The sequence below is a fragment of the Salmo salar genome, chromosome ssa22, assembly GCF_905237065.1.
Source record: "Salmo salar chromosome ssa22, Ssal_v3.1, whole genome shotgun sequence".
In the NCBI taxonomy this organism is placed as follows: domain Eukaryota; kingdom Metazoa; phylum Chordata; class Actinopteri; order Salmoniformes; family Salmonidae; genus Salmo; species Salmo salar.
The window spans coordinates 21739628-21764495 of NC_059463.1; the positions used below are offsets into that span (position 1 = coordinate 21739628).

At 43.0% G+C, this 24868-nt stretch overlaps 1 protein-coding gene across 2 annotated transcripts in view; it reads right to left on the reverse strand.

Moving 5' to 3' along the window:
- Window positions 1-7372: 7372 nt before the first annotated feature.
- camk1b (calcium/calmodulin-dependent protein kinase Ib) overlaps window positions 7373-24868 on the reverse strand; it is an 85253-nt gene continuing 67757 nt past the window's right edge. For both annotated transcript variants that reach the window (XM_014166753.2, XM_014166752.2), the window contains exons 3-12: window positions 15468-15599; window positions 12546-12620; window positions 11485-11623; window positions 10905-11031; window positions 10488-10563; window positions 10228-10340; window positions 9674-9752; window positions 9423-9510; window positions 9074-9221; window positions 7373-8702 (exon numbers count right to left, since the gene is read on the reverse strand). In XM_014166753.2, the coding sequence (XP_014022228.1) occupies window positions 8599-8702; window positions 9074-9221; window positions 9423-9510; window positions 9674-9752; window positions 10228-10340; window positions 10488-10563; window positions 10905-11031; window positions 11485-11623; window positions 12546-12620; window positions 15468-15599 (1081 nt within the window). In that variant the 3' untranslated portion in view covers window positions 7373-8598. The remainder of the gene's footprint in view (window positions 8703-9073; window positions 9222-9422; window positions 9511-9673; window positions 9753-10227; window positions 10341-10487; window positions 10564-10904; window positions 11032-11484; window positions 11624-12545; window positions 12621-15467; window positions 15600-24868) is intronic.

The window sequence follows — 24868 nt, forward strand, 5'->3', positions numbered from 1 at the left end:
CAATCCTTAAAAAGGCGTTGTTGTCTGCCATGAAGCATCAATGTGTACACACCAAACATGTTATCCTGCTGTTACTACTGGGATAAGCATGAATCATTCTGGATGGGACCCTGGAAAAGGATTCAGGATTCTGGGCGGAGCACGCCCGAGTTTGTACATTGACATCAGCATCAGCACCTGATTTTGTCCAATGTGGTCATGTCCAGTGTGAACTATAGTTAACTCTTCCGTCCTGTTCAGGGACACTATGCCATATAAATTATTTCCCATTTGTATTGGTCTTGGTCCATCAATGAAATCTATTAACCTACAATGCCTATTCAACTTTATCTTCAGACTATTGTCAACAACAGATTTGTAATTTGTGATAAATACCTGGCCAACTGGCACATAAACACAGGAAGCACGGTAGAATGATTAAAACAACCACTTCAACACGGATCTATTTAGATCACAGCATTTAGAAAAGTCCTAGAGAAACACCTTCTGCATATTCTAAACACACACACACACACACACACACACACACACACACACACACACACACACACACACACACACACACACACACACACACACACACACACACTATTTGCTCGTTCATGCACCTCCTCCTTTGTAGCTCTCCCAAAATGTCTGTGTATTTATGAGACCTGAACGCCACATAAATTCTCCTTCACAGGACGGTTGGCAGCAGCACCTCTTTTCCCATCCCAGGCCTTAAACCCAGAGCACCTCTCACACACACACACTCACTCACTCACGCACCTACACATACACGCGCGCTCTCACACACACAATGCACGCTCTCACAAACAGTGGGTCGTCTGTCTGGCCTGCCTTTGTGAGCGCTGATCGGTTCGGTTCTGGGAAACTCTCCCTTTCCCCTCTCTACAACACCAGTAAAAGCTCCCAATGAAAAAAGGTCTGAATGGCCTGTAGACACAGAACAATGTGAAGACAAGGTAATGGAAGGATTCTGTGTGGGCTAGGGTTATTTAAACACAGATATCGTAAATTAAGATGGATGTGACTGTAAACGACAGACAATGTTTGTTACTGTGTAACGTGTGTTTGAGTGTGTTTGTCACAGAGGAAACATCATGTCAAGACTAAAGTATTATAACTAATTACATTTGGCATTTGCTGTTGATTTACACTATACTAAATGTGCACATTTTAAAAGGTACTTGCATGACAGCTAAATGTGTTTGTGTGTGCGGGTGTGTGTGTGCATATTGTATGTATATGTGTGTATAACCCAGCTTGTCCAATCAATGAGAAGGTGTTCCTGTCTGTGTACACATTTCCCCGAGGAACTCAAACGACCCATGGCCCTGAAATTCCATTCTCTCTCTGGTCCTTTCATCCATTGTTCCAATGGAAGCATTCTGAGAAGAATTGCATTCTAAAGAGGTAAGACTACAGGTACGGAAAAAAACACTCATTCATAATTCTCTTTCTATCCCTCTCTTTCCATGCTCTCTTCATAACCTCCATTTTCCCCCTCTATTTCTGACACTCACTTGGGAGCTCTGGGCTGTCTGTTTGCCTGTGTATGGGAGAGTTTTGTAATAATTCCAGTTTTCATAAAGAGTAGGGTATCAAACCTGTCAGTAATACAAATAGCATATGTCAAGTGTCTGGCAGGGTTTGATCCACTCTGATGGGACATAGATCCCTGAAAGTGGAAAAATAACCCATTCTCCTGCGGTCACTCTCTCTCTCTCTCTCTCATCCATCTGTTTTGACTGCAACAAGTAGTTTGATAGATGGTTTCTGTTAGATTTACCAGCAAACATCCGCCTGCAGATAGATAGACTACAATGTAAGCAGGTTGAAAGATAAATGTGTAGACTGACAGACGTACTCATCATAACAGACAGGCACACAGGCAGGCAGGCAAATAGACCGACAGAGAGACAGTTCACACATTTTCCCAACTCCCTATTCTCCTTTCAGAAACCTACTTGTAAAGGCTCTGGATTTATTTTGGATCCAACATTGGACGGCTGACAATATCTAGGCCAAAGGAATATTTTTTGTCTAGAGAAAAATGAAGAGGCGCATTTATTAATGGGAAAGGTTTTCCGTTCACAAGCCAGCCTTTTTCACTGTTGCTCTGGCACCTTGCGGAGCACAACGTTCCAGGTTTCGGACCAGGAACCCATCTCATTTGTATATACTGTTTTCTATACTATTCTACTGTATCTTAGTCCGTTCAGCTCTGACATCGCTCGTCCATATGTATATGGTTTTAATTAATTCCTACTTACATTTGTGTGTATTGGGTATACAGTATGTTGTGAAATTTGTTAAATATTACTTGTTAGATATTAATGCACTGTAGGAGCTAGAAGCACAAGCATTTCACTACACACGCAATAACATCTGCTAAGCACGTGCATGTGACCAATACAATTTGATTTGACTTGATTTGAAAACATGACCATGTCCTGTTCGACAGCCCTGTGAACTGAGGTGGCGTGAATGCGCGGTGACGCAGCTCTAACCAACCTCTAAAAAATAAACATAAGATATTTGATTGATGGGTCAGTGAAGTAACTACACATTTGAGGATTTAGGGTGATTTAGGGTTACAGTTATGGTGGTAGAGATAGAAATATAGAACCAGTGCCCAGGCACTTTCAGTCCCCAAGTGTTGATGGACACAGGGGGTACATGTAACTCTCGGCACCGCTGGCAGACACGGACCCAATGGGGTGCTGACGACAGGCGTATGGGCAGTGAGAATGACATGGGGTGTGTGTGTGTGTGTGTGTGTGTGTGTGTGTGTGTGTGTGTGTGTGTGTGTGTGTGTGTGTGTGTGTGTGTGTGTGTGTGTGTGTGTGTGTGTGTGTGTGTGTGTGTGTGTGTACACCATGAAACATATAATTTATTCCAATACACTCCAGGCTCAGGCCTTTGACATACTCTGAGCAAGATAACCTTGGATATTGAATAGTAACAGTTAATTATAGAAGCAATAAAGGCCTAGTGCGCAAATTTTGTGAGAGAAAAATAACATTTATCAGCAACACGGCTATGAATGAGTGGTCATTGGTCAGAGTTTATATGAGGTCCAAGGTCAAATTCTCAGGTCAAATCTTCAGTCCATCAGGTCAGCAGGTGAAACCAAACAAGTTTCCCCTGGGCTTACACTCAGGTGATAAAGTATTCCCTGTTAGAACAGGTTTTAGGACTCTACTAACAAAAGAACAAGGGAGGGAGCTGAGGGCATTCAAATTGATCGCGTCACTCCAAAACCCCAACCGTGTGAGATCCTGTCTGAACAGTAGAAGATTTAAGAGGAAGTCTTAACTGGATATATCCACGTGTTAAATGGGGAACTGGGAGGTGAGGCAGCCCTATTGTGGGGGTTAGGGTTGTGGTTGAGGGTTAGGGTTAAGATGTGGACATGAAGCTAGGGTAAGAGTTAGGTTTATGGCTAGGGTTAATGCTGAGAGTACAATGTATTAAAGACCAATGGAGTGATCGGAGAGAGTTCTAGCAAGGGCTTAGGAGCTTTATTGTTATTGTCCCTATTGGTCGGGTTGGAACTAGGGCAGGTGTGGTGGCCTCTGTTTTCTCTCTTCCTCTCAGTCTCTCTTGTTGTCGATCTCTCTCTCCCCCAGACAGGAGGAATGCTGGGTAAATGAGGCTGTGGTGAGATGAGGCAGGGGAAGACTACTGCAGATAGACAGAAGGGGTCTGGCAGTCTCAGAAGATAACTCATAGGGAAGGAATTATGGTGGTATTGCCAGGAAAATTTTACTGATTGAAAATAGAGAGTGGGACGATGTGGATTTTTATTTATTTTTTTACCTTTATTTAACTAGGCAAGTGAGTTAAGAACAAATTCTTATTTTCAATGACGGCCTAGGAACAGTGGGTTAACTGCCTTGTTCAGGGACAGAACGATGATGAAGGTGAGAGAGTGAAAAGATGCAGAGAGGGAATGATTGTTAGGCAGAGATGTAGGGTTAGGGTGAGACCACACAGAGAGTCTCTGGTTCTACCCAAGGTTCTCCCTAGGGGGCCATTGAGCACTTTGCATTATCTGAAATAAAATTGATTTGTTGAATTATCACTTGATTTTGCTCAGTTATCACCCCACTCCCCCTCACTCTCCTTCCTTCTTCTCTCCTTACTCTCATCATCCCTCTGTACTTCGGACTCAGCTTCCCAGCCCGGCCCAGGGTCATAATTTCACATTGCTGACATTAATCTAGGGTTTTCATTCAAGCCACCAAGTCTCCCCATCCCTTTTAAGGTGTCACGACTCCTACCGTAGGTAGCTCCCCCTCCTGTTTGGGTCGTCGTCGGTCGTCGTCGCCGGCCTACTAGCTGCCACTAATTTCCTTTTCCCCCTTTTTGTTGAATGTGTGCACCTGTTTTTGGTTTGGGCTGATTAGTTGGGCTATTTTAGCCAGGAGGCCCGCCTGCTCTGTGTGCGGGATTGTTTGGTACTGTATTGCTTGTGGATGCACGCTCATTTGTATTTTTGAAGTGCGAGTGCGTATGTTGCGCCGACCTGTTTTTGTCCCATGTGTTTGGGCACATTTGTTTTGCTGTGCGCTCTAGTTCGCTGTTGGGGCGGCTTGTGTTTTGCCGTTGTGTTAAATAAATAACACTACCCTGCATTCTCTGCCTCCTGCTCCTGACTCTGCACCCACTACGCCCTAGCGTTACATAAGGGGAAGAATGATGAGTTTCAGAAGGCTGAGGTTAGTGGGGTATAAACCACTAACATCTGAGGGAAAGTTACATGGCTGGTAGTTATGCAGGAAACCTGAACATCCAAACAGCAAAGAAAAAAAATATTCATCACCAAAGTGAGTGAAACTTGAATGAATTCACCATCCTGGTGCACTTTGTCTGCAACGACAGAATCATATCAGACTTTTAGGACACAGCCTGAGTATCAAGATGGACTTCAAGGGCCAATAAGCTGTAAAGCAGGACACAGTTAGACAGACAATGCATAGACAGAGTAGTTTTAATATACCATCCGTTTACAAACCAGTTCAAAGTACAGTAAAAATAATTGGCTTTGATACTTAGCAATACTCTGCAGTTAATATTCAATAGCTCACGATGCATTGCATCCATGCATTAGTACTGTAGCTTTTACAAGAAAATACTATATTATATACTTCACTATGCATACACATATTCATTTATATAATTTACTTCCAATAAAAAACAGAAAGAACAGAAAATATAATTAAATACACTTTTCTCATCAAAGGACTTGTTCAGATTGTTAATTTGGAGTAAGCAAATGTCAATGTGTAAACTCATCAAATAAACATCAGCTATCAAATAACCATCACATTTTTAGATACAGTGAAGCCCTTCATATACATTTTGTATACAGAATGTTTACCACTAGAATGTAAGGCTAGAATGTCTTCTTGTGATGTGCAAATAGTGTTCTCTCTAAAATACCTCTAGTCTTCATCTACTATTCGGCTACAAGAAACTACTAAACTATGCTTAACTCTATCCTCTAGAACTGTCTGTTTCTATTCCTTCATCTCTCTCTACCCCTCCTTCTCCTCTCTCAGTCTCCCTCTATCTTTATTTCTCTCTAATCAGAATGAATAAAGCCCTGGGCAGTGGACATAGAGGGTTACCTGCCTCCTCCAATCTGCCCAACCTTGTTCGGACACTCTACCGTCACACACTCTAGGGACATTTTCACTCTATCACAAACTACTTCACTATCCAAACAAATTAGTGGAGATTAAATTCAAGATAAAGCCAATAATACATTTGAAAGAATTACTCACAATTGTTACTGTTAGTCACACTTGAAGATATGACAACTTGCACTGCCCTTGTCTCTGTCCACACGTCAAGCATCCAATATGGTGAATGTAATTTATCTAAAATAAAACATCTGTTGGTATGAAGATTCCTAATTTCACTATACTGTATACAGAACAAATAAGTATTTTAATGTGTGTAGCTTGTGCAGTGTTTGCACAATACATGTTTTATTCTCTCTCACACATTTTGATCACACCACGCAGCAATTGGACAGGCTACAGTTAAAATTGTTAAATGTCTTTTACAGATCGCACTCACTATTACTGTAGTTTAACAAAGGAAACAATCATAGAATCAAACAATACATTCAGGGGGAAAGCTAGGGTTGGACAAGTTAGCCTCTCTTTTCATTTTCAGAACATCACTGAGCAGAAAGAGATCAGTCCCTGTCCTCCACTTTATCTGGAAGACCTCAACATGTAGTCAGTCTCATTGGTTTCCAACATGTCAATCTCAACTCATGAAACCAAATGTTGGCACCTTTTTAGTGATTAGCCATTAACACTGTAGTAATTTGATTTGAAAGTCATTCCTTCATGAAAATGGCACTACTCTTAGTTTAATGAAATAACTGATGGGGCATTGTGCAGAATAGACCATTGTGTACACAACACTGAGAGCAAAACTCAATCAAAAGGTCTATGTTGTGACAGCTCAATATCAACAAGCGGAACAGCACAGCCAATGATCAGAATTTAGAACCAACACACTACACAAAAGCCACTGAAACAGGAAACGTCAAGGCAAATTTGTGTCAATCATTTAGCTTTGAATGCAATGCAGGCTATGGCAAGTAGTCAATGCCTGTGTGTTGGACTAGCTAGAGTAAGGACAGAGAGGATGTCCCTCTCCCCTCTAGTCTCGCGTTGCCACACTTCCAAGTCTTGTTCACTTGGGTATTGAAATGAATGTGAAAAAGTCCTAAATCTTACTTACAGTAGGAGCTACAACCCACTGGACTGGACTAGTAATGGAAACACATTGTACCCTTCTCATCAGAGAATTCAATCAAGTCAGTATGTGTTTATTAAAAGTGTGAGCATTATATGGCAGAGGCATCGTCAGCTAATTTGAGTACAGTAAATGTATGAAGATGATGGATTAAATATAAACTAAACTGTTGAAAAAACAAAAGAACAATAACACATGAGTAAAGTGAAATGCTTTGATTTAAAATCCTGCATTCTCTTTTAGGAAACCAAAAGGATGTTCTAAATGACCTTATAAACTGGGTGGTTCAAGCCCTGAATGCTGATTGGCTGACAGCTATGGTATATCAGATCGTATACCACGTGTATGACAAAACGTTTATTTTTACTACTCTAATTACCTTGGTAAGCAATAAGGCACCTCGGGGGTTTGTGGTATACTGTATGGCCAATATACCACGGCTAAGGGCTGTATCCAGGCACTCCGCATTGCGTCGTGCAGTTGAACAGCCCATAGCCGCGGTATATTGGCCATATACCACACCCCCTTGTGCCTTATTGCTTAATTATGATGGGTGAGAGAGAAGAAATGATGAGGTGAGACAATGAAATGTATATTTACATTCTTTAATTTAAGTTGTCTCTGTACAGGTACAAAGGCTTGAAAAAATGAAGTATTAACTAGTACTAAGATGAATGGCTGTGTATGTAAGTCTATCTCCAGGTTATTACACTTCTCAACTGGAAAAGCGATCTGGACAGATCTGGACCAAGGTGAAAGTCTGTATTTAACGATAGAATTGCCACATTGAAATATATACAAACATACAATGAAATAGTCGCTAATGCTCCTTTAACTGTGCAGAGATATAGAGATGTATCTTCAGATTTCTAAAAGCCACCAGAAAATAAACATTTGATATTGTTCTAAAGGCACCATAGAGAAGAAGTCCCTGTGCTGAATTTATTAAAATCAGAAAGCCTTATTCTGTTATAAGCTTGGGGTGGAAGCACAACCACAAACTTACAGTTGTGAAACACAACCATGCTGAGGAAAGAAAGAAGAAAGAAAGAACAGATCTAGCTAAATGCTGGGTCTATCGTATACTAGCCCAATGGATGGAGTATTCTCACATTGATTATCCAGATGTGGTATTAGGTGAATGCATCTAGGGCTACATTTATATATAAAAAATTATATTAAGATACAACAAAGCCATACAAATGTAATGCTGAAGCGCTAAATTCATTAAGGTCATAAAGATGTGTATCTGCAGTACAGGAACTATAACATAATGATTACTACCATACACGATTTTGCAATAGACTCTTCACGCTATAAAACACCTTCTGCCAACATGCAAGGGGACCTGTCACCTCATCATGCAGATATCATCCGTGGATTCTGTCAAAGTGGAAAGACAATGAAGATAGAAAACACCATGCACATAAATGCAGAGATATAAAAAGCAGACGCACATTTTAAAAGGATGAGTAAAACCCTGTCCAAGCTCTGTCCCGCTACCAAAATATATGAGCCAGGATTATTCTGGGCACCACACCTCTCTTTCTCAATGTTCTCCTCCTTTCCTTTCCTCTCCTCTCCCCTCTCATCTCATCTTCCACTCTCACCCAATCAGTTCAAATGACCTCCTCTGTTGACATCGAGTCCCTCCTCCCTCCTCCCCACCCTGGATTCATAACCTGCCTGCCCCTCCTGGTGGCGGGTTGCTGGAACAACTCTGTATTTCTGGCCAGACAAGGGAGTTCTCTGGTCTCCAGAGGTAAATGGGAAAGTCATTGGTTGGCCCCGCGTGGCCCGGGTGAGCAGGGATCAGACCCGGCTGGTTGGATGGCAGCGGTAGGTGCAGTTGGAGAGGTGGTCGCGCTCCGCCCCCCCATCAGCACTCTGGGAGCAGCCCCCCTCACACGGAGACTCTGGAACACATAGAGAGAGAGAGGATGATCACCACACATAGATCTGAAAACTCTACACTATAAATCTGCCTCTTATTAGCCTTTTTCAGCCTGGACACTAGGCAAGGATTACATATCAAAGTGTTACTGAGTGAGACAATGTTTTGAGATGTGCGTAATCCTGAGCCTAATACACTGTGAAGGGGACTGGTTATTTTCTGGAAACATACTGTACCTAGCAACAAGACCCACTGGGGATGAATGAACAAAACAGAACAGCAAAATTAAGTATTTTTCACAATATCAGGTCGTGTCTCCACAGATTCGAATAAGTTTTGCTACACTTGAATAGTCCTAACTTGTGTGGTGTGACGGTGCTTTGACCCACTGACCGGTGGTGTCCTCTGTTTCTGTGGCCTCAGAAAGCAGCAGGTGGGCTCTGAGGGGGCTGGGCAGCGTGGTCTGACTGGTGGCCTCCTGACTGGTGCCTAGCTGCAGACGCCTCATGTGACGCACCACCGCCGTGGCATTAAACGCTTGCTGCAGGGCAGAACATATTAATTAAGATCAGAATTTTGAAAAGTGATACATGATAAATGCCATAACAACTGTACTGACTTAATAATAGTCAGCTGAATACTGCAGGATCTTTAGTATTCTACTAATATACTAAACACAGCACACCAGCAAAAATGTATTTGCATTTTGACGAGGACCAGATGCACAAAAAAAGTAACTCACCCTCCACTTGCTCTTGGCAAAGTTCTTCCTGATCTGAGCACTGACAGACTCATGGATGTTCTTATCTAGAGCGGTGTCACCAGCGATCCTGAGGGACAGAGAAAGACATGAGAGGACAGCTTCTGCTGGTTGTCACAAGAACAGGTAAACACTTGGTAAAAGTACACATTTAGTCGGTTATTCTCGACATGATAAAGTTGCGTTGTGTGTGTGTGTGTGTGTATTGTGAAGGAGAAGATGGTGTGCACTACCAGGGGTGCTGCAGAGCCTGGTCACATGTGTAGCGTATCCTGGGGTCCTTCTCCATCAAGTGGACTATGAAGTCTTTGGCTGAAAACACAGAATGAAAAGTCATATATTTAACTCAAAGGCAATGTCTTTTTTAAAACACACATTAAATATACCTAATGATGCTTCTTAAACAGAATAAAAAGGTAGCTGAAGCAGAAATAGACTCCTAGGCTACTACAGTAAAAGGAGCTTCACTACAGCAGAAACACTGTCCAGACTGACTTGACAGTAAAATACATAAACTGGCCATGTGCCTTTGGCCTGACTTCAGAAACTCCCCACAGGACTATGTACTCTACCATGACCCCCAGAGCTCTATGTAATGGTGATCTCACAGGGCCTCAGTGATTGTTCTATGGCCAGTGAGTGTATTATGGTTAATCTCATACACACACACTGACAGCTTGGCAGGAACACTCAAACCATAACAAACCCCAGACCAAGGTAAGTCATTTCCAATAATATGAAACTGCTGACAAACAGAACTAATAATGACAACATAGGTCTACTGGACCTGAGTCAGAGATATCGTCCCAGTAAGGAGAGTCAAACTCATATTCAGCCTTCAGAATCTGCTCAAAAAGCTTGGCGTCGTTCTCGTCATAGAACGGAGGGTATCCACACAAACTGCGTCAGAATAAGAGCACAAAGGCATCATGTGAGAGTTAGGGAATGAGTTGATTGTTGAAAACAATGAAGTGGAAACTAGTGTAACACAGTAAGACTGGTAGGAGAAAGACTAAGTGAAAGAGCCAGTCCAACCCCATGACTCACAGGATGTAGGCGATGACACCGATTGACCAACAGTCCACCGCCTTGCTGTAGGGTTTCTGGGCCAACACTTCAGGGGCTGCCAACGATAAGAGAGCAGTGTGTTCATCAGCATCATTACACATTTAGCCTGACATGATCACTGGGTGGGCGCTTGCTCTCAAAACAGAGGGCTCTTTTCACTCTGTATTGCTGATGCGATTGTAGCGCTATAAATGTAAAGGTAATTTCCTATTGAACCGTTTACAGTGAGTGCAGTCTCCGCTAACGCGGGAACAATGCCTTTCAATTTAAACCACGCTAAAATGCTGGATTTCCGCAATACGGATAGAAAAGTGCCCTAAATCATAGAAATCATGCTCTTGAAACATAGACAGACACACACAAAGGCATGTACTGATCAGTACCAGTCCTCCTTACCCACGTATCCTGGTGTTCCGCAGGCTGTGGACATGACACTTCCAGATCCCTCGATCTTTGACAGGCCAAAGTCACTGATCATGATCTTAGAGTCCTCCTCCATACTGTAGTACAGAAGGTTCTCCGGCTGGAAAAGAAGACAGAGAATTCAATCAACTTTATTGTTCACTAACATTTTATAAACAGACACAGACACGCTGCTGAACTGCCTGTAAACAAATTAGCTCATTAGAGGAGTAAAGATAATTAATCTCATTTAAAGGCACTGTAGAATGATTGGGACAAAGGCATCATGTGCCTAGGCAACAAACATGTTCCATACTATAAGGTCACCCTTAAACCTCTAGTAATTTGTAATACACTAATCGCAAAATAGTAAAATGGTTGAAATTCAAAGTTGCAATTTTCATAGCACACCTGGTGTCTTCATCCTATAGAGTGGCTATCATACATCCAGTCTTGTGACTATTCAGTCATTGGACAGAAAGAAGAAGGTAAATGACTCCAGTGTTAAACACTGAAATCTCCTCTTTCACTGTCATACACGCCACCTGACCCTTGACCCCTGACCCAGGCTCACCTTCAGGTCGCGGTGTACGATGCCCATGTCATGGAGGTATTTGACAGCGTCCAGGATCTGCTGGATGAGCTTGCTGGCATCTTTCTCTGTGTAAAAGCCCTTCTCCACTATCCTGTCAAACAGCTCCCCACCAGACACGCTGGACAGAGAGGAGGAAGGCGTGATGTACACCTGCAATGTATGTCCATCTAACTCCCTGCTATAAGCCTACATCACCACTAGGTGGAGGCATTGCTTCTTCCTAGATGAACCCACCCTCTGTTTCAGCTCTAACAACAAGCTAAAGCCATGTCATGCTGCCTCCCAGAGAGAGAGAGAAAGAGAGTGAGAGAGATAGAGAGAGAGGGAGGGAGAGGGAGAGATAGAAAGAGACAGAGGATGGAGAAGGGGACAGAGAAAAATAGTGAGAGAGGAGGGAAGGAGGGGAAGAAAGAGAAAGAGAGAGATAAAGGGGATTTTTATTTGTGCGAACCCCCAACTGTTCTTTGGTTAAATCTGACTGCCCTTACGGCAGTGTTGCTAAAGTGAACACAACCCCCCCTTCATCTCACCACCCACTGTTTTCAACAGTAAAAGCAATCTCTATCTCTCTCACACACACCACTCTTTCTCTCTGTCTCTCATTCACTCCACACCTTCTGACATTTCAGGAAGAGAGATGGGTGGGGGGCAAAGAGGCTGCAGGTGTAGGGCATATTCATTCCCCAGTGGTTGTCAGCAGGCACGATGCTGTGTGTGTGTGTGTGTGTGTGTGTGTGTGGGTGGGGGGCAGTCTGTGACTTGACTTCTGTTGGGATCAGTCAACAGAAAGGCCCCTGAGCTCAGAGAGTAATTATTGGAGAACGGGTGGGAGACAGCGCAGGCAGGGAGTCTAATACACACATGCAAACACACATACATTGCAGAGGAATAATCTTGAAAGTTTACAAACTGAAGGCTGCCTCTTCATAAGGCAGAGAGTGAGTTGGTTGAGAGACAGAAAGGGGTAACATGGGTAGAAGGAGAATAGAGAGAGAAAAAAGATAGTTGCATGTAATAAAGCCAGCGGGATGATCACTCACAGCTGCATAACCAGGTAGAGGTGGGATTTACTCTCAAATATATCCTCCAGGGAGACAATGTTGGCATGTTTTAACCTAGAGAGAGAGAGAGAGAGAGAGAGAGAGAGAGAGAGAGAGAGAGAGAGAGAGAGAGAGAGAGAGAGAGAGTCACAAACATTGTACATTACCATTAGAAATACAGAACTGTCTGACAACGTGTGATCATCAAAAATAGCATTCTGTGATTTTCTCTGAGATCATTCTCATTAATTCTGTATCTAAATAAACATCATAGGGAGCACTTTATATGAACAAGTATTATATTATATTAAAAGGGTACTTTATATATAATCTCGGTTATATATAATCTTGGTTAACCCAGAGCTAAAGTCTCATGTAATTGGTCAGATGCTTGATTAAGTTCTGGGTCCATGTTAAGAGAAGGAAAGAGGAGCTCCAACCTCTCTCTTTGCAAGTTATGACAAATCTATAGTCAAAATCTCCCCTCCCCTTCTGAAATTCGAAAGATGCTAACACCTGCGAAATCGTGATTTGTCCAAAGCACCGGAACTAATGCTGCTCGTTATCTCACATCTTCCATTGTATCATGACAGCTCTACGGTACCATTTCTGGTTACACAGTCCGTCTACGAGAGATTACAATATGTATGATACTAACTTTCACTAATGTTAGTTTAAGCTGGAGCTGGAGTTGTGTTGCCAGTGTTGTCAGACTGTGTGGTGGCACGCGTCTCTCTAATTGGTTGAGCAGTGTATTCTGACGCCCCCCTGAGAGTCATTGGCGTGGAGACAGAACAGAACACTGAGCAGGTGAGTCACGGCTCTGGAGGTGGCTTTCTTCCATCAGCCCCATGCTGCCCACCTAAAACACTTCATCTTACACGCAAAGACTGAGAAAGACTGTTTACACACACACCCCCAGACACGCACTCGTGTAGGTGCATGCACACACACATACACACTCACTACTCACTCACTCACTAACTCACTAACTCTCACTCAGACACTCCTCACAATCTTCTTTACTGTAATTTTTCAATCTTTGGTTTGAGCTCAGCTTGAGTGTAGGAACAATGAATGGGGTAGAAAGCTAACAATGCTCTAACACAAGGCCAAATCCTCCTATGACTACAACAGAGTAGCTCCTCTATCAATAGGTGTCTCTCTCTCTACACCAAAGTATCATGGCACAGCGCAGGTAGAATACATTGCTTTCCCCTTAAGCTACTGATAGTCCGTCCATCTGTGTCACTACATTTTGAGACGGCAGGCACCCCAGTGATGACAGACACTTGTCACACTGGCACGGCTCGAAGAGAGGCCAAAACAAAAATGGAACCGCACCGCAGTATCAATTTTGTATCACGTGTGTTCCTATGCCCTGTCTGAAACATTGCTGCCTGGGGAAAATCACAACACATTATCATTGGCAGGGATCCAACTGAGACAACAGGGAGATTATAAAAGCCTTTCAATTTCATTATGGTCTCTGTAAAGTGTTTTATTGAGTTGAGAGAGTGAGCAGAGGTAATGAATTGCTCCATACAGGGGCTGACTAATGGTTTTGTGCAGGACTCTGAGGGGATACATACAGTACAGTACAGTAGGCTAAACTAGAGTAGAGTAAGGGAAGTTAGCGGCACAGCCCCTTCAACAGCTCTAAAGGGTTATCCTTATCTCGCTCTCTCAGTAAGAAGTAAGAAACTGTCCCTCTTATTTGTTTAAACTTGATTAACACTTTGCCATGTGATGTTACAGATCTATGAGGGACCATGAAGAGGTTTGTAGAGGCTTTGTGTTGATTACAGACCGTTAACAGATAACTATCCACAACCCTTCCCACTGATACCAACTATCCACTATATTCTACACTTTTTTTTACTTCATGCTGTCTGATGCAACTCTGGGTGACTAAGCAGCTTTGTCTTGTTTCATTGCCTTACTACCCAAAATCCTCGCTCCAGCCAAACGCTATGCCACGGCCACGGACTTTAGTTTCTTCTCCGCTATGAGTCTGGATCTGAGTACCTCCCCAACGATTTCTAGAACGCGAGCACATTCTAACCATTCTGATTGGTCCCAGAAACTGATGGGTTGGGCCAGAGCAATAACACAAAGCTGCATTTTGAAAATTCGTCATTGGCTTTGATACTCTGATTGGTTAGAGATGATCCGATCACTGATGACTTTGTTTTGTATAACACCCCTAATTTTGACGTCACCACAAACAACTTCAACGATGGCAGTCTCGGACTGAAGTATGTAGCGAACATAGGGCAGAGGAAGAATTCATTTTGAGTCGTCAGACAAGTTGTTTCATGGATGCAGTAGTGATGTTCTCTAACAGATGTTTTACACCGTCATTAAGAGGCAGCCATCTTGCCTTGAGTAATTGGGTAAACAGACAGACAGAGTTCAGAATCTCACTTCAGGTTTCTCTGACAGTTCATGACCTCATGGGAATACACTAATGGGAAGAGTAGGAGGCTGTGTCACTACTAGAAGATTGAGGTGATCTGCAATGAAAATGTTACAATTCTGGTTTAATTTGACTTTTAGGAGTTTAAGGTCTCTCTCTGTATCTCTTTCTGTCTCTTTCTCTTTCTGTCTCTCCCTCTCTCTCTCACTCACTCACAATCTCTCTCTCGTCCCCACATCTCAGCTCTAGAAATATCCCTGTATATTCACTAGGCCTCTGTGTCTCATGTAACCCAGGTAACAAGAGCACTATAAATAGCTTAAGCCCCTCAAGTTTCATAGTTTCCGGCTTAGTCCGTAATTCCACAGTTTTAAAGGGAGGTATTTTAACCAGACTGTCATTACTGCAATTGTAGTCACTATCTGTCTCAGAGTTAAATCACTTGCTCCCCTAACATCAATAAGCAACAAGGGCGTGTAAATGTGTGTGTGTTCATCACTCACTTGTGCAGGACAGCGATCTCATTTTCTATGCTGTTCTCTTTGCCTTCCAGGGCTTTCTTAGGGATGCATTTGATGGCCACCAGTTTCTGTGTCCTCTTCTCTTCTGCTAGGACCACCTCGGAGAAAGCCCCCCTGAAACACAAAGACAGGTCAGCCAAAGACATCACAGACTGCCAATCACATCTTACTCACATCATTTTTCTCAGCAACCATTTTAATCAGTAATCCAGGCCATCCCTCCAAGAGAAAACAGAGGAAAAAGTCCTTGTAAAAGGTTATGAACCAGAAAGAACCCAGCTCTACAGTTGGAGCCCATTGTCCATTCAAAACATTCTAAATGTTCCTAAGAGGCCTAGATACAATAAAATATTTTCTTTATTTCTCCAATAAATGAATACTGAGAAAACTAGACATTTGCCTGGGAGGATATGGGTTGGCATTACTATGTATATTATCAGTGCTCCAGTACCCATTCTGAAGTCAGTGGAACAAGAGCTGGAAAACCTCTCGCAATCTTGTCTCAACAAACAGCGGTTACAAAACCTTTTTTGCAATTTTACCCAAATAAAACAATTTTCTAGTCTCACTAGATAAAATATACTATATTTCTGGCCAGATTCTAAACCCACTGTTGGCCGTGACCCAGGAGGCTTTTGCCATGATGACATACCGCTGGCAGCTGATGCATCATCTGGGAAACACCATAGGTCAACTCGTGAGAAAGATAGACACAATGGAGAATGACAGAGAGAGTGGGAGAGAGAGAGTGGGAGAGAGAGAGTGAGAGTGAGAGTGAGAGTGAGAGTGAGAGAGAGAGAGTGTGTGCGAGAAAGTGAGAGTGAGGATGTTCCCCAATGATGGAAAACGTTTGGGAACCAATGATCTAACTACTGTGGAAACGGAACCCAGCTGCAACCCAGGGGACTGGCCACAGTCCACCACTTAGGAAGCACTGTTCTAAACTGATCATTATGATTCTGGGCCCTGCATCAGGGGGTGGGGAGGTTACCAGTTCAAATTCCTCTCTAGAATCTGGGGCAGTTGCCATTCTGAACTATGAAGCCATCCAGGAGGGACCAGACTAGAAATAGCAGAGAGTGCAATCATTCTCCAAAAAAGACCAGTGATAATGACATAATGATAATCATGATAATGATGATCTCATAAGCTTGCCAGTCTGTTTCAGGATTAGCCAGTAATTACATACAGTAAACAGGATCTAGTCTAAACAGTACATTTAGATGTATGACTGATAACGATGCCTTAGAAAAAAACATCTACAAAGATTTAATCACCTATAAGTATTTCATAACCAAACAACATCGATCGCTCTTAAAGCAGAAAATCCTGAGGGATGTTAAGAAAACAAGTCTATGCAGTATGATGACTAATTCATAAGAACAGAGCAAGTGGTTTTGGTTCAGTGATGTGCTGTGGGTCTTGGCTGAGATGGAGCAGAGCAGAGTTGTGGGTGTGTTTACTGAGCTGATCCAAACAGGATGTTCTTATCATCACCAAGAGACAGAAGTCCGGGAAGACGCCTGGACCTGATGCTATTCAACACTAAACTGTCTCAACATACTACTAATACCAGCACATACTCACATAGACACTATCCAAACACACACCTATCACAACAGTTCACAGCTCTGCTCTTCAATACAGACTACGGTACTAGTCAAACAGTCAACTAAACTAACAATTAGTGAACAGTATTTCAGTCAGTCAACAGTTAAAACAGCCAAATGTTCACATAGTCAAGCATCCTAGCAGAAATGTATTTTAACAGCCAACTGTCCCTTCACAGTCAGTCTCTAAAATCAACATTTTGCTTCAGAGCTTCTAAAGACAGTCTGTCACTATGCTGACAGTCTAGTGTCCCAACGGAGCCTTAAGATCCTCACTGTTTGAAACCAACACTTTTACATAAGCATAGCCAGGCAGGGTCCCTAGGGGAGGGAGTAAAAAATACACTCAAAGCCAATTTTATTGAAGCTTTAGTCCAAGTGAAAAAGTATTGTCTTCTAACACTGTCACGCCCTGATCTGTTTCACCTGTTCCTGTGATTGTCTGCACCCCCTGCAGGTGTCGCTTATTTTCCCCAGTGTATTTATCCCTGTGTTTCCTGCTCATCCTGCCTGCACTGACCTTGATTCTGCCTGCCCTTTGGTACCCTTCGGACTCTGAACTGGTTTTGACCCTTTTGCCTGTCCACGATCATTCTCTTGCCTTACCGTATTGGATTAATAAATATTAATATATTGTAAGACTCCAACCATCTGCCTCCTGTGTCTGCATCTGGGTCTCGCCATAGTACGAACTGGCCATGACAGACCCAGCAGACTTGGACCAGCTCCCTGCAGGGAGTCACCATTGGGAGAGATCAGGAGTTGCTACAGGGCCTTTTGGAAGGGCTCAGTTCCTTGACAGAATGCCACGACAAAGGCTATTATGGAGAAAATCAGCGAGTTAACTCAGAGACTGTCTGCCACCTCTGAAAAACCTCAATCACCCAGTAATATTTTCCCTATCTGTGGTGAGTTTGTACAGCCTATCCCGACTCCCCATGAACCCCGCTTACCTCCTCCAGAACAATATTCAGGGAATCCTGGTACCTGCCAGGGTTTTCTTTCTAAGTGCTCGCTTATTTTTGAGCTACAGCCATCCTTAGTTTTCTTCAGAACGATCAAAGATAGCGTATATAATTACGCTAATGTCAGGAAGGGTGCTCTCCTGGGCTACGGCAGTTTGGGAACAACAATCTGCCATTTGCGGTCATTTGGAGGAATTTATGGCAGAGGTGAGAGGTTTTTGATCTCCGGTATCTGGGAGAAAGGCGGCCAGCAAACTGCTTGACTTATGTCAAAACTCCCGTAGTGTGGCAGACTGCGCGATGGACTTTTGCACATTGGCTGCCGAGAGTGCCTGGAATCCGGAGTCTCTTTTCGATACTTTTCTGCACGTATTATCTGAGGTGGTAAAGGATGAGCTAGCTGCTCGGGAACTGCCGGTGGACCTCGACTCCCTTATCGCCTTAAAATTGATGGACGCCTAAGGGAACGCAAGAGTGACAGGAGGTCTGGTCTCGGCCACACTCGTGCACCCGATATGGCACGTTCACCTCCTATGGAATCTGGAAGTTTCCGAAGGCAGCTCTTCCGAGAGGAGTTGAAGCCACCTGAGCTCTCTCGTGAATCTACGATGGGTGAGTTGGATACTCCTGAGCCTATGCAGTTGGAAGAACTAGGCTATCAGTTTGAGAGCACACACAGAGGATGAATAATAACTGTTGTCTGTACTGTGGAGGGGCAGGACATTTTTATAGCGACCTGCCCTATTAGGAAACCCTTGTCCCTAGTGGGTACCAGTACTATGGTGAGTCAGACTGGGAGTTCTCTAATTCCCATCACCCGCACACCCTTGCTTGTGCTGTGGGGAGACCAATCTAAGTCTCTCCGAGTGCTCATTGACTCTGGGGCTGATGAAAGTTTGATGGATGCCACTATTGCTTCGGAGCTTGGTATTCCCTCTCAGCTTCTCTCTGTCCCCATGGATAAGTCGCTCTGGATAAGAGCGTCTGCTAAATGACTAAAATGTAAATGTAAAATGATGCTAGGGCACTGGACGGCCGCTCTATAGGGGAAGTCACCCATAGTTCTGTGCCCGTTCAATTACGGGTTTCTAGTAACCACAGTGAGACCATACAGTTCCTCCTCATTGCATCTCCCCATGTTCCGGTTGTTTTGGGATTTTCCTGGCTACAAAAACACAATCCTGTGATTGACTGGACCACAAGCTCCATCCTGGGTTGGAGCCCATTTTGCCATTCCCACTGCCTTCAAGCAGCACAGCCTTCCCCTAGTCGCCTTCCTCTTGATGTTAGCAAGACTGTGGATGCCTCTGTTATCCCCACGGAATACCATGACCTCCTGGAAGTGTTTAGCAAGGCACGTGCAACTTCCCTTCCCCCACACCATCCTTATGATTGTGCCATTGATCTTCTACCAGGTACTACACCACCTCGGGGTCAGTTGTACTCTCTGTCCAGACCAGAGACCATTGCTATGGAGAAGTAGATAGAAGAGTCTCTGGCCTCTGGGGCCGTCCGTCCGTCTGCATCTCCTGCCGGTACAGGGTTTTTCTTTGTGGAGAAGAAGGACAAGACCCTGCGCTCATGCATTGACTACCGGAGACTTAACGATATCACTGTCAAAAATTGTTACCCCCTACCTCTTCTCTCCTTGGCGTTTGAACCTCTCCAGGGGGCTACCATGTTTTCCAAGTTGGACCTTCGTAATGCCTACCACCTGGTTCGGATACGCGAGGTGGATGAGTGGAAGACAGCCTTCCACACAGCCAGTGGACATTATGAGTACCAGGTCATGCCATTTGAACTCACCGTCTTCCAGGCTTTGGTCAATGATGTGTTTCGAGACATGCTAAACCGGTTTGTGTTCGTCTACCTGGACGACATCCTGTTTTTTTCCCGATCTGCCCAAGAACATGTACTCCATGTCAGACAGGTCCTTCAGGGCCTCCTGGAGAACCAATTGTTTGTGAAAGCCGAGAAGTGAGTTCCACTGCTCTTCTATCACCTTTCTGGGATATGTCATTGCTGAGGGCAATATTCAGATGGATCCTGGAAAGGTGAAAGCAGTGGTGGATTGGCCTCAACCAACGTCCAGGGTGCAGTTGCAACAGTTTCTTGGTTTTGCAAACTTCTACCTCTGTTTAATTTGGGATTACAGCACCCTGGCGGCCCCCCACAAGTTAGCCGGTGGTAACTTGTGGAATAGACACCGACTGGAATGCGGTTTTAACCAATCAGCATTCAGGACTTGACCCACCCGTTGTATAATGAGTCATAATTCACTTAAATGTTTTATTTTTTTCTTGTTTTGTCTTACCAAATTAAATTATCTAACATCATTGGCAGATATTTAGATCATTTTGCATATTGTAAACTAAAAAAGGCTTTATACATGTAATTTATCTTATTTCAAGATAGTTTTCAGGATATTAAGGTGATTAAGGTAAAATATCTTTAAAAATATCTTAAAATAAGAAATGACTTGTATTAAGCCTATGCTAGGTTAAAATAAGCACACATATCTGCCAATGACATTAGAAAATATAGCTTCGTAAGAAAAACTGGAAAAGACACATTTTAAGGAAATTATCACTTAATATAAGATATTCAGGCTTGCTTAGATTTCACTTTTTGCAGTGTAGAGCTAGCACCCCTTCACTACTGTAGGTCTGCAGAACATACACACCAGCTCTAATGCACACAGTATACTATATACAGCCATGGTACAGTGCGTGTATAAGTAATCGCTTCACAGCCATTATGCAAACAACTGTATCTGTATTCATGTCCATGCCTATACGCTACATGCAAACTATAGCCTACTATTTGTAAAGGCTATAATCTATATGCAAACTACAGGTTCAGAACTAACAGACTTGCATAGTATCTTTCCAAGTCATCACACAGTCATCATGTCATACAATACCTTATTACCAACCAATAGAAACGTTATTATGTACCAATAAAACAGTCACTGAATCAAGCACACAATACAAAGAAGCAAAATACACTAAAACAGGACGTACTGGCCAGAATGTGCACAGAGCTTTGTCTTTATCAAAACGGGGGAAGTTGAAACACTTCTCCTATCTGTTCTTATGACACATTAACACTGACAAGCAAAGGGTATTTGATTTACATTAAACAAAAAACTAACATTATAATAATCAAGCCATTTAATCTCTACGTGGCTGGCAGCAGAGTAGTGTTAGAGAACATTTTCTCTGTCTGCTAATAGAGCTTAAAATAAAGACTTGGTGTTGCTTAGCTTCCGTCGCTAACAGCAACCCCCCTGTGAGTGTGGTTTGGTCTCTCTCCCTTCTCTCTCTCTCTCTCTCTCTCTCTCTCGCTCTATGATTTTAATGACTTTGCTGTGCATCAAAGGAATTCAAAGCTTAACACACTCTCTTACACACACGCACACAGAAAACGCGTACACGGATACAAAACAAACACACACACAGGCAAACACCCATCCACACACACACTAACGAGTGTGGTCTTGAGGCAGAAATAAAGGTCAAATGAAGTAGTACCAGGCTAAGATAAGAGCAGTCTCTGCTCGTGTTTAAGATTCTGGGAAGCAGACACAGAGCTCCTCATTAGTAAGGGGAACTGGGATAGGAATTCACCATCTTGGGCATTTGCTCTTATTTCCTTCCTGCTGAACATGGGCCTGGTGTTGTCTGCACCATTCACCAACCGAGCCATCTGTACAACTAAGACTCTTGGCCAAGCAGGTAGGAAACAAGAACATATGAGCCAAATGAAGCAAGGCGAAGGAAAGGTCAACCAGGCCCACAGAGAGCCATCTGGTTCAGAGGTACCACACAGGGAGAGGACTACTCAGGACCTCCATGTCCAAGACAACACCACCTGGCTGACCACACCCTCTCCACCATGCCATTCGTAGCAATCGTTTCTTACAACAACAACAAATAACCACGCTATGTTTCATAATTCAGCAGTCGGGAACTTGTGTCCTCAGCTCTACTTTGAGAAAATGAGATATGAAGAAATGACAGCCATGACTACAAAAGATAGGATAAGAGAACCTTGATAGAGCTGTATTTATCAGTATGAGTGACAGCCTGTTACATATAGTGAGGATGACAGTTCTCTGTGTGGTACTAATCCCCCTCAGGGTTAGCTCTCAGCTAGCCCGGGGCGCCAGTCTGTTCCTGCATAAGCCAGTGACGACAGACCAGAAACCCACTGTCTGGCACCCATGCTATAGCCCTACTGAGGTGGACATGCCAAACCTCCCTCAGCACCTCTAATAACATGTACACCTGCCTGACAGAAACAATGGTCCTGGTTAGCTCATTAAAGAGACCGCACTCATTCCACTGCTTTCTCTCCTTCCTCCGTTCTTCTCCTCATCCCTCGATCCTATCCTCCACCCCTCCGCCAGACTGATCAAAGTGGCTGCTTCTCTTCCCCTGCTTTTTGTCTCTGAAAATAAACCCAGGCTGACCGAAATGCTTACATTTGTGCCAGCCACAGAAAACAGGGCTAAAACTAAAGACGTGTTATTAGAGAAAAGGCTGATCAAGTTAAGGCATGAGCCTTCTTCAGAAGAGGGGTACTTTTAGTTATTACTGGAGAGATCTTCTAATCCACACATGAAGGAGATAGGCACAGCTAGGAAGACTTGCTAGCTTAAGAATAGACCTCTCATAGATATAAGATACTCACACAGAGACGTGAACCACGCACGACAACAGGTAAGATTTCCGAACTCACAGTTTAATCTCTGTACTTATTGATTACAGTTGTAGGCGCACTCTAGCTCAGACAGAGCGGGAATATCTTGATCGTCCTGACAAGCCAACTTGAGTGTACACCATACAAAACTATAACAAAGCGGATATTACGCAATACATCCTTATATAGTTTTGGCTAACAGGAAAGAGTTACCAGTAATTACAGTAACGCAAACTGTAGTAACCCTCGTTACATTCCGATGAAGATCATCAAAGGTAAGTGAATATTTATAATGTTATTTCTGACTTCTGTTGACTCCAAAATGGCGGGTATATGTATGGCTTGTTTTGATGTCTGAGCGCTGTACTCAGATTACTGCAAAGTTTTCTTTCGACGTAAAGCTTTTTTGAAATCTGACACAGCGGTTGCATTAAGGAGAAGTTTATCTATAATTCTGTGCATAACACTTGTATCTTTTATCAAAGTTTATGATGAGTATTTCTGTAAATTGATGTGCTCATTCACCGGTGGTTTTGGAGGCAAAACATTTCTGAACATTACACGCCAATGTAAAATGGGGTTTTTGGATATAAATATGAACTTTATCGAGCAAAACATACATGTATTGTGTAACATGAAGTCCTATTAGTGCCATCTGATGAAGATCATCAAAGGTTAGTGATGAATTTTAGCTGTATTTCTGGTTTTTGTGAAGCCTCTCCTTGCTTGGAAAATGGCTGTGGTTTTTCTGGTCTAGGTGCTGTCCTAACATAATCTAATGCTATGCTTTCGCCGTAAAGCCTTTTTGAAATTGGACACTGTGGTTGGATTTACCAGAAGATTTTCTTTAAAATGGTGTATAATACTTGTATGTGTGAGAAATTTGAATTATGAGATTTTTGTTGTTTTGAATTTGGCGCTCTGCTATTTCACTGGCTGTTGGCGGGGTGTCCCACATTTCCCAGAGAGGTTAAATCACTGCCTGGAATGGCAACTGCTCGGCCTCCGACTGCAAGGCTCTACAGAGGGTAGTGCGTACGGCCCAGTACATCACTGGGGCCAAGCTTCCTGCCATCCAGGACCTCTATATCAGGCGGTGTCAGAGAAAGGGCAAAGAAAATGTCAAAGACTCCAGCCACCCTAGTCTTAGACTGTTCTCTCTGCTACCGCATGGCAATCGGTACCGGAGTGCCAAGTCTAGGTCCAAGAGGCACTAAACAGCTTCTACACCCAAGCCATAAGAATACAGAACATCTAATTAAATGGCTACCCAGACTATTTGCATTGCCCAGCCCCCACACACTCTTTTACGCTGCTGCTATTCTCTGTTATTATCTATGCATAAGTCACTTAAATAACTCTACCCACATGTACAGTTGAAGTCAGAAGTTTACATACACTTAGGTTGGAGTCATTAAAACGTATTTTTCAACCTCTCCACAAATGTCTTGTTTACAAACTAGAGTTTTGGCAATGCGGTTAAGACATCTACTTTGTGCATGACACAAGTAATTTTTCCAACAATTGTTTACAGATAGATTAGTTCAGTTATAATTCACTGTATCACAATTCCGGTGGGTAAGAAGTTAACAGACACTAAGTTGACTGTGCCTTTAAACAGCTTGGAAAATTCCAGAAAATTATGGCATGGCTATAGAAGATTCATTTGAGTCAATTGGACATGTACCTGTAGATGTATTTCAAGGCCTACCATCAAACGCAGTACCTCTTTGCTTGACATCATGGGAAAATCAAAAGAAATCAGAAAATAAATTGTAGACCTCCACAAATCTGGTTCATCCTTGGGAGCAATTTCCAAACACCTGAAGGTGCCACGATCATCTGTACAAACAATAGTACGCAAGTATACTTCTAAAAAAAATAAAGGGAACACTAAAATAACACATCCTAGATCTGAATGAATGAAATAATCTTATTAAATACTTTTTTCTTTACATAGTTGAATGTGCTGACAACAAAATCACACAAAAATAATCAATGGAAATCCAATTTATCAACCCATGGAGGTCTGGATTTGGAGTCACACTCAAAATTAACCCCTGTGCGGCCGCATACGGGACGGACATCCAGCGAAAAATCATAT